Below are 11,289 nucleotides of genomic sequence, written 5' to 3'. Positions count from 1 at the left end.
GATGACTGCTGGTTAACTGGAATCCAAACTGCTGGATGATAACTTCAGAATTTGAGAATTTCATTTCTCCTTCCTGTGAGTCGGCCTTTTGCCAAGTGTGAAGTACTGCAAGTGTTTATGGGACATTTGCTTCCCAAAGGACATCCCGTCCAGGAGGTTACCAGGCGCCTCAGCTCGCCTTATCTAAAAAATCTAGAGCAGAAACTTCACAACTTAACATTTGGCTCCACTCACATAATTGGTAATTGTCATTATAGTGTTCACTTCATTTGTGCATGAGTTTTGTCAGTTGAGATTGTAACAATAAAATTGTCACATAGACTTTCTTTCAGTTCATCATCTCAACTTCATCTCAAACATGCTGTGACACTTATTTGCTTTCATTCGCTGTTTGCAGCGTCTTTGTTTCTGGGTACTCTGCTTCAAGTAACAGGCACAATTTAGCCACTGGTCTGACTAATGTTGTAGATCTTGTCTTAATTTCCACCTGTCTAACAAATCCATTCTTGTCTGGTCTGGTTGCTGTCACCTTTCCCATTGGCCACATATTCCTAGGTTTGGATCCATCTACTACTAGTACGATGTCACCGACCTTAAGATTGCTCTTTGGAAAGAGCCACTTCTGGCGCTCTTGCTGCTGTACAAGGTATTCTGATGTCCAACGCTTCCAAAACAAATCAGACATGTATTGTACTTGTCGCCATCTCTTTTTGGCATACTGATCTGTTTTTTCTGTCAAAGTTGGTGGAAGTGTCGGTTTGCCTTTAAGCAAAAGCAGGTGATTGGGGGTAAGTGCTTCAAGATCTCCCGCATCACTTGAGACTTTAGTAATGGGTCTGCTGTTTACTACTGCTTCAGCTTCACAAAAGAGTGTTTGCAGAGCTTCATCGGTCAACATCTGCTCCTTGGACACAGACATCATCACCTTTCTGATGGTCCTGATCATCCTCTCCCAAACACCTCCAAAGTGAGACCCCGCGGGTGGATTAAATCTCCAATCTACATGATCTTGTAGAAGCTCACTGTGAATCTGTGCTTGATTCCACTTGCGTATTTGTTCTTGTAGCTCCCTTTTAGCACCTACTAAATTTGTGCCGTTGTCTGACCATACTTCCTTGACTTGGCCTCTCCTTGCAATAAAGCGGCGTATTGCACAGATACAAGAATCTGTTTCAAGTGTGTCAGCCTTTTCAATGTGGATAGCTCTAACAGCTAGGCAGGTGAAGACCATGCCGTATCTCTTGACTACACTTCGTCCTCTCTTTACTTCTACTGGTCCGAAATAATCAACACCAACTCTAGTAAATGGTGCTTCTTCTGGGTTCACTCTGGATCTTGGAAGATCTGCCATTTGTTGCTCAGCGACCTTTGCTCTCTGTTTCCTGCAAGTAACACAACTTCCAATTATCCTTCTGGCAGTTGAATTTGCGCTCACTATCCAGAACCTCCTTTGTAGGCGTGACAGCATATGATTACGTCCTCCATGTCCTGTAACTTCATGGATCTCACGCATTACCAGATCAGTTATACAGCTCTCCTTTGGCAAAATCACAGGAATTTCTCATCTTCTGGCATAGCAGCTCTGGCAAGACGACCACCGACTCTTAGTAAGCCATCTTTCACAAAAGGGTTCAACTTGGATATTGAACTTATCTTCTTCAACTTCACACCGTCTTTACCTCTTCTGCTACCAGGACTACTAGTCTTGCTTTCCAAGATCGCTATCTCTTGTGGAAATGCTTTTCTCTGTGCAATTCCAATAGCTGCCTTTTCAGCGTCTTGCATGTCAGACACTGTGAGTGGCTGGATACAACCTTTTTGAGTTTTCTGCTCCTGATCTTTGTCTGATGGTTGGCTGGCATTAGAGTCCTTTGTGCTCAAATGAGCTTTCTTTCTTTCTCTGCTCCTCTGAATGAGTTGTTTCTTCACCTTCAGGATCCAAGCGATTGCTTTCTTCAGGCGGTGCCATGATGAAAAGTGTTTCATCAGCATTTCCACTCCATTCATTTCATCTTCAACTCTATCCTTCACCTTCTTACTTTTCACTTCATCATCATCCTTCACGTTCACAACAGTCTCTTCCTTCTGACTCTTTGTCTCTTTGCCATCTTGTACCATCATCACATTCACCTTCTTCACTTCCATATCATCTTCCTGAACACCCTGGCCAATATCTTGACATGCTGGCCATTCTTCTTCTCCACTCCAGAGAAACTTAGGACCTTTCAACCAACGATCAGTTGTGAGGAGTTGGTCAATTGAGAGTCCTCTTGAACTATCATCAGCAGGGTTGTCTTTAGTTGGGACATACCTCCACTGTGATGCATGTGAGCCATCATGGATCACTCCAAGTCTATTGGCTACAAATGTCTTGAAGCGTGCAGCCTCATTGTTGATGTATCTCAAAACTGTCATACTGTCAGTCCAGAAGACTGTCTTGTTGATTGGAATATCAAGTTCATGCTGGATCATAGTGTTCACTCTCACTGCAACTGTTGAAGCATTGAGTTCTAGCCTGGGTACTGTTACTTGTTTCACCGGTGCAACTCTTGCTTTGGCAATAACTAAAGCACAGTGAATATCGCCATCTTCATTCTCAGACCTCAAATAACTCACAGTACCATAGCCCTTCAAGCTGGCATCCGCGAAGTGATGCAATTGTGTTGACTTCACCTTGCCAAAATGTGGTGGCTTATAACATCTGTCAACTGTTAGATGTTCCAACTTTGGTAACTCTGCTATCCACTGTTGCCACATTCTGAGGTGTGCTCCAGGAATTTCTTCATCCCATCCAATCTTGAGCTTGCATAATTCTTGCATCAGTTGCTTTGCTGGTAAGATTGCAGGACTGATGAATCCCAGCGGGTCGTACACAGAACTGACCACTGATAGTATTCCTCTTCGAGTAGGTGGGCGGTCTTTCACTGTTATTTGATATCCAAATTTGTCAGCTTCAGGGGACCACAACATTCCTAGCACTCTTTCTGTGGGTAGATTTTCAGTGTCCAAATCTACGAGTGCCATGTCCTTGGATCTATCTTCCTCAGGTATAGACTGAAGCACTGTGCGGCTGTTGCTTGTCCACTTAGTCAAGTTGAACCCGCCATCTTTACAAGCCTTCTTTAGATCACTCACAAGATCAACAGCTTTCTCTTCAGATTTAACTGATCTGAGCATGTCATCTACATAGAAATTATGTAGCATAGAACTTGTAACTACTTTGTCGTACTTGACTCCAGCTTCTTCTGCTGTTCTTCTGAGAGCATAGTTCGCACAAGATGGCGACGAGGTGGCTCCAAATAAATGGACCTTCATGCGATAAGTCTGCAAGGGTTTATCTACTTCTCCTTCCGGCCACCAAAGGAAACGCAGTAAGTTGCGATCACTTTCCGGTACCTGAACCTGGTGAAACATACTTTCAATGTCTGCTGTCACCGCAATGCATTCTTGTCTAAATCGCAGCATCACTCCTACTAATGAACTAGTAAGATCGGGGCCCTGTAACAACTCCTTGTTGAGTGAATGTCCCATATAGTTGACTGCACAATCATAAACAACACGCAATTTGTTCTTTCTGGGGTGGTACACCCCATGATGTGGAATGTACCACGTTCTGCCAGATTCACCTATTTCTTCTTCTTCAGGCACCTTCTGGGCGTATTCCTTGTTTATCATGTCATTTACTACAGACTTGTAATCCGCATGAAACTCAGGGTTCTTGGAAAACCTCTTCTTCAGATGCGCTGCTCTCACTTCTGCTTGCTGTCTATTGTTGGGAAATTTCTTGTTGTGATCTTTGAGGGTAATCCTATCTGGTAGTGACCTTCAATGAGTCTAGTTGTGTTGTTTACATCAGCTAGAAACTGTTGGTCATTCAAACTCTTCTCTGGTAGGTCTTCAGTGATGCGCTCTGTGAAATCATGGTTGAATAACTTCACCAGCTGGTGGTCGAGCGTTTCTTCCACTCTTGTTCTTGTTATGGTAAGCGGTGACGATGATTTATTGTTCATCCCATACACCGTCCAGCCAAGCAAAGTTCTGCAGGCATATGGACCATCATTGCTGCTATGTATCACTTCCCAGGGTTCGAAGACTTGTGGCACATTATTCCCGATGAGCAGACCTATGTGTGCATTTGCTTCATCTTCCAATCTGGTTAGACACACTTTCTCTAAATATGGCCAGCTTGAAATCTGCTCCTGAGTGACAACATGATCCATACGTGCAGGAATTTCCTCCTTGGTGTATACCTTTGGCAGCATCACACTGTTTTTCGTGTCCATGTCATAAATTTCTAGTCCCTGTAGGATTCTACTATTGACCTTCCTGCTTCCAGTCATGGTCTGAATATCTAACGTAGTAGACCTTCCTTTAAGATTGAGTTGCTGGCTTAAATTCGTAGTACAAAATGTAGCATCGCTACCCACGGCTGTTTGATGTATATAGAATTGGCTTCATTATTAACTAAATGCAAACTATAGATGGCGCTATTTATCCTAGATCGTATTTCTTTATTTGCAAGGGTTAGGTGATTGATACCGCCATTAAAACAGCTGGAATAGGTGAAACAAGCAATAAGGAAATTTTATAACCTTATTTTATTAAACAATAAATGGAATTATTTGTATTATAAGCTAAAAAGGGTAATTTCCAGTAACTAAATAGCGCCACCAATTTTGTCATAAATATATACATTTTATATCCGAAAAAGCTTTAAAAAATACTATAAAAGTGAATAATTTTGTTAAAGAGGGGAAATGAAAGTTGAGAACGACTCAAAAGCATCTGCATACATTAGCATGATACCAGTTTTAGCTGTTTAAGCCTAAAATTTGGTTGTACATGATGTTTTGTTTGGAAAATTAATAAATGATCCCATCAAACAACCGTGTACCCGAGTCTAAGTATGCATAAGTTTCCACAGTGATTCCTGTAGAACTTGATCTGATTTTTACAGGAATGATGCACGGCGATGAATTATCTCCGGCGCCTGTATGATGACAATGACATACACCAGCATTTGTCACCTTTTCTTCTTTATCCTTGGGTGCTGTGTCTTGCTTCTTGGATGCTGTGTCTAGCCTTTCTAGGTGAAGCACTGTTGGGTGATTTTATTACACTTGTTGCATGATAATTTATTCGTGCACGCTTTACTGATGTGCTTTGCCTTTTTAAGGCAGCCAAAGCACATACCTTGCTCTTTCAGATACTTCAGCTTTTGCTCCGCTGGTAACTTCATTAATTTGAAGCAGTTGTCCAAATTATGGTTCTCTTTCTCACAGTAGTTGCAGGATTTTTTATCTGCCTTCTGGTCTGCAGCAGTATTTGCAGCAAAACTTTCATCTGTACTTGTAGCAAAGTTCCTCTTCACTTTAGGCTTGCTATTTGCACCTTTATAATTATTATTACCTTCTCTATCACTTATTTTCCCAAATGCAGCATTGTTCTGGATTCTTGCTTGTTTCTCAACAAAGAGAGAAAAATCCTCAAACCTAACCGGACGACCCACATCTTCTTCAATATAGTCTACTCTTTGACGCCATCTGTCCTTCATCTTGTAAGGAAGTTTGCCAACAAGCAGTCTAATATTCGCAGTGCTGTGCAGCTCACTAGTATAGCCAAGAGACTCCATGGTATTTTTACATTCCATCAAAAACAAGGACATCTCTTGTAAGCCTGATGAGTCTTCATTGGTGATATTAGGCCACGCCCTCATTTTGGAGAGATATGCTTCCGCAATGCGATGTACATTACCAAATCTCTTCTGAAGCAGCTTCTTAGCCTCTTGATATCCGGTATCATCTTTCATCTGCAAGCAACTTTTTACCAAACTGTTGGCTTCTCCTCTGGTAAACTGCTCCAGAAATAGTAAACAATCTTGACTGTTAGTTCCTCTGTTTTCAATAGTGTACTCAAAGTTCCTTATGAAGGAAGTGAACTGCAGTGGGTCGTTTGTAAACGGCTGCAATGTTCGTTTTGGAAGGCTAGATCTCACATGTTGTTCTAGCAGCATCTTGGTAACCACATTGTTGTCAACTTGACTGTCTATTGTCCAATCTTGCTTGCCAGAAATAGGCCTCAATTGCAATGGTGTTGAAGTAGCAATCGGTGGTGCTGGAATTTCTTGTTGTTGACCTCTTATTGTCAGATCCGGCCTGCTTGGTGCTGGATTTATATGTTGTTTGCTTTTACTATACTGATTGCCAGTAAAAGGCCTCGCTTGCAATGATGTTGAGGTAGCAATCGGTGGTGCTGGAATTTCTTGTTGTTTGCTTTCACTATACTGATTGCCAGTAAAAGGCCTCGCTTGCAATGGTTTTCTCGTTAAATTGTCATGATGATTTCCATTGTCTGTTATTGAACCGTCAGTTATTTGCCTAGTGTTGGGTGGTGCTGACCGTACTGGATTTTCAAGTTGTTGACCTGGCTGGGGTGGTTGGTGTATTTCAACTTTTACCTCTTTCTTCGTGAGCGTAGGGCTAGGTGCTGTATTGTTTTCACTGCGGTTGCAATCCAACCATTCTTGTACCAAGTCCTTGGATTTCTTACCCTCATCCAGTGATTCTTCTAGAGAACTACTACGTTTGTCCTCAGTTTCATATTTCTCCAACGCAAATAATTTGGCGTTTTCAACGTTTATTTCTGTACGCAGCTCCAATACCTGACGTTGCTGTTCTAATTCTTTCATCTTGAGTCTTATACCCTCTTCATTTCTTTGAATTTTCTCCTGCAGCTTGTATTCTTCCATCTCAAGTGCTAACCTTTTTTGTAATGCTTCTTCTCTAGCTTCCATTTCTGCTTTCCTGGTAGCTGCAGCAATAATAGCACTTTCCATACTTATTGCTCTGCTTTTTATTGATCTGGAAAATGTGCTCTTTGAGCCTTTTGAGCTCCTATTTGTTGCCATTTTGACTCTTGCTTTTTGTTGACGAGTCCTTTATTTTGTAAATTCAGATGATGTTACCACAGCAAATCGTGTCTGGTACCGTCTGGCTTGCGTACTACATGACCTGTGACCTAAATCACAACGTGGGCAGCTGTAGGCTGCGTGACACATACGTGACAAAATGACACGAAGTTCTAAAATTGTTCTAATTTCACTTGGTGTGCTTCAAAGTTAAATCTAATCTGATACTCAGTTGCCTTATAGCTTATAGCTTCTTGATGAATAGCTTCGAACATCCTATAACAGTTTTTTGTACTAAAATGTTGGGGATAAAACTACGATGTCCCATACCATGGCTGTCGAATTCCTGGCTACCGAAGCTTGTTACGATCACCACTCGTCACTGATATCGATGAATTACCTTCCTGATTTGAGCCTTAATTATGAGTAATACACTCACCACAGACGCCAATAACACTCTCAGATGAAACTTGGATCTATGTTCTTGCTCCTTTATATAAAAGTAACTCAAACGACGACTTTAAACTTGATTTAATGATGTACAAAAAACTTTAGGCTTCCGAGGGAATCCGCAACCCCATTGCACACAAAAATATCACTCCATGTCACTCCAAAACATGTATGCTCACCACCACTGAGGGCGTACATCACAAATTGCAGTGGGCAGGCTGACTCAATGCCATCGGATTCCTAAAAATATCAATTAATCTAATCAATCCAATAATTATGAAACACTTGAGGAAATGGCACTAACAGTTATATCTAAAAAATAAATAAAATATAAAATTTGTATTATAGCACATATTTTCAAGAAATCAAAATTATTTGATATCAAATGAGCACATCTAACATTGCTCTAATTGGTCAATTATGTGATATCTTCACTTAATCACCAATCAGAATGGAGCTTTGCAAATAATTCACCCAATTTTTTTGCTTAGTGAAATTATTTTAACAATGTTGCTGATTGGTCCAATTGATAATGAAAACTTCTTTTTGACCAATAGGCAGGTAGTTCTCTTGGGGTTAATATTGTTTACACTTTTACAGATGGGTATTCTACAAAGATGATAGCTACCGTAACACTCAATATGTATTAACAGACGCTAATGGCGGTAAATACCCCTATCCTTCATATTGGGACGGACACCATGACGATATCTCATCCATCAAATTAGTGTGTTCATAACCATGGTAACCAAAAAAATATTTCAGCAGGTAAGTGCATTTAAGAACATTAGACGGAGGACCCTATTTAGCGTTAGCTTTGGATATTTAATTATTTTGTTAATTTTTCACTCAGGTGAAAATCAATAAACTAGCTCAAATAGGACGCCTTCGCCTAATGAAAACACATCTCGAGTGATTGATTGATTGATTTTATTTGGTACTACATGTAGACATAAAATATACACGTAAAAGAGAAATGGAACTTGTGAACATAATTAAATAATTAAAACTAGTAATCTTAAAATACATTTGGCTTAAAGGTACCACATAGCAAATTGAGTACCAAGGATAGCCCAAAAGTTTTTGCACAGAAAAGCTTGTTTCCAAAGCAAGACAATGATATCGGGTTAAACAAAAAACAAAACAAAAAAAATCAAATAATGGTCATTACCTCTAGATTGCTAGAAGAATTTCATGGTCTAAGAATTTCATGGTCAACAGTGTCAAAAGTGTTGGAAATATAGTCCCATCATGCACCAGTCCTTGACCCTAGGGTCGACCATTAAGGAATACTAGTTGAAGCTTAATATACTTAGAAAATTTTCCTTCTTGTTGAGAATACTAAGCCACTTGGTCTGAATGGTAGTTAAAAGCTATGAATAGTAAGAGGAAGGGTAGTTAGCGGTCCTTACTATTCAAGAAAAACTTACACTAACGGTCGTACTACTATTCGAGTGTCTTGAATAGTAATGACCACTATCAATACAGTATTATTAGAGTTCGAATGGTAGATGAATAGTTATCGAAGGGTATCTTAGCCTTCCTGTTTGGTAAGGGTTTATCCTTCAGACATTTTTAATTTTTTACAGCTTTGTGTGACATTGATCTGGGAATAAACAGATCACTAGAATACAAAAGACAGATCTACAATTTAATGTACATGTATATCATATGGTTGTAAAAGGTGCTTTCATACGCCAGATAAAAACCCTTAAGGATGGTTGGTCTGAGGGTTAACATCCCCTCCAAAGGATGGAGTGCTGTTATGGTCCATTACTCAATTTTAAATTAACCATGAAACACAATTCTGAATTTAATCTACAAACATGACATATATAACTAAATTCAGATTATCAATCCCCCCCTGCCCTCGGCAAATTGCTGGCCACCACCACTACTGAACCTGATGCATCAGAAATGCATACTTAACCCCATGAGAACTACCTGCTGATTGTCCAAAATGAATATTATGTCCAATTTTGAACCAATCAAGGAGGGTATAATAAGATCGTCTGCAAATGCAAGTTTGACCATAAATAGTTTCAAGCCTATAGTCATAATTGGCAATTAAAATGAACATTTCAATTTATCAACCAATCAGAAATGCTGTTAGATTACTGGTAGTGTCCAGGGGGTTAACCGCTGTGGCACACTCTCACATACTCGTTAAACCACAACTCACCATCATATATACTTCCAATGGAGACAACAATTCAATATTTGGAAGATTTTGTAACTCAAACTGTCAATTTTAAGCCTTAAGGGGGTACTACACCCCTGTGGTAAATTTTTGACTATTTTTGCATTTTTCTCAACAAAATAATAACACACTGGTAACAAAAGTTATGTATATTATTGGGGCAAGGAATCCAATTACTATACTGAAATTTCAGTGACTCAAGGCAAGCGGTTCAGTATATATGATTGCAAATTAGGTACATCCTAGCGGTACCTCTTTTCTTATCATAAATAACGAACTGCTTGTCATGGGTCACTGAAATTCCAGTGTAGTAATTGGATCCCTTGCCCCTATAATATACGTAACTTTTGTTACCGCTGTGTTATTAGTTTTTGAGAAAAATGCAAAAATAGACACAAATTTATGGAGGTGTAGTACCCCCTTAAGGGAACTGGAATGAGGGTTTTGAGCGTTTCGACAGTATTTTTTGTGGGACATGAGAGCACATAAGACATATCGAATTGCATTCTGAATACAAAGAATGTCTTTCTGGTATCAAATAATTTTAATTTTATGAAATTCACGATATAATACAAATTTTATGACAAATTATTAAAATTTGATATTTTTCACATTTTTGAGATAACAGTCCTCGAAGTAAATTTTATAAATTTAATGATATATTCTTAAAGTGTATGTAGCTGGGAGCAAAAGCTGGCGATCAATTGAAAATTTTGACCTTTCATATTGAAGATATGGATTTTTTTCCCCAAAAGACCTAATTTTCATATCATTCATATTCAAAAATTCATATCGTCAATACGAAAGGTCAAAATTTTCAATTGATCGTCGGCTTTTCATCCCACCTACATACACTTCAAATATAAATCATCAGATTTATAAAGTTTACTTCGAGTACTGTTAAATATCAAAAATATCAATTTTTAATGATTTGTCATAAAATGTGTATTACATTGCGAATGTCAAAAAATCCAAATTATTTGATATCAGAAGGACATTTTTCGTATTCAGAATGCAATTCGATATGTCTGATGTACTCTAATGTCCCACAATAAATACTGTCCAAACATTCATACCCCTTCCCTTAATTACTGTTAATTTCTGACTTCCTCAAAAAATTTTGTCCATGATATGATTTTTCATTGCACATTTACCTGGGACTTTAATTGCGATTTGATACAAAATCCTAAAAAGTCGTATTGTTTTTGTTACGAAAACCTAAAAAGCTATATTGTTTTTGTTTTCCGAATGCAGGACTACCTCAATCGTTATTTGAAGATCAGGAACAACAAATGATGGCAGCATCGCACTGGACATTAACAACATATTTCTTACAAACTTGGGCATTTAATGACTGTAAATAATAAATCCCGTATTCATTCCATTAACCGCCCAGGGCGCTTAACAAAGTCATTTTGGATGGGCGCTTATTTTTTATATTGTTTACATACATAAATATATGTAAAAATGGCCCAGAATATGGACTTTGTGTGTAGATATGGTTATGTACGTATTTGATACACGAGTCGCTGGATGGGTGCTTATAGGGACATTGGCGGTTAATGGAACAAATACGGTAATTACATTTGATCAAGCAAAATGAGTCAATTGTTGGCCGAATCAAAAATCAGTTCAATATATTTAACAGCTTTATTTTGATGAAAACCTCATCACAATGAATTGGACTTATGCTTCATGGCAATTAAGTATTGCTTGACAATAAAATACAAAG

General features: G+C 38.9%; 2 protein-coding genes across 2 annotated transcripts; both read right to left on the bottom strand.

The window, feature by feature from the left end:
* Positions 1-370: 370 nt before the first annotated feature.
* LOC140143662 (uncharacterized) lies at positions 371-1,513 on the bottom strand. The gene has a single exon (XM_072165482.1). The coding sequence runs from the start codon at positions 1,511-1,513 to the stop codon at positions 371-373; it is 1,143 nt and encodes a 380-aa protein (XP_072021583.1).
* Positions 1,514-1,548: 35 nt separating this feature from the next.
* LOC140143651 (uncharacterized) lies at positions 1,549-3,675 on the bottom strand. Its single transcript, XM_072165470.1, has one exon. The coding sequence runs from the start codon at positions 3,673-3,675 to the stop codon at positions 1,549-1,551; it is 2,127 nt and encodes a 708-aa protein (XP_072021571.1).
* Between the last annotated feature and the right edge of the window lie 7,614 nt (positions 3,676-11,289).

This window comes from Amphiura filiformis, chromosome 2 (assembly GCF_039555335.1).
Source record: "Amphiura filiformis chromosome 2, Afil_fr2py, whole genome shotgun sequence".
Taxonomy (NCBI): Eukaryota; Metazoa; Echinodermata; class Ophiuroidea; order Amphilepidida; family Amphiuridae; genus Amphiura; species Amphiura filiformis.
Note: the sequence above shows the minus strand (reverse complement) of the source record. Positions and strands in the feature narration are given on the sequence as shown.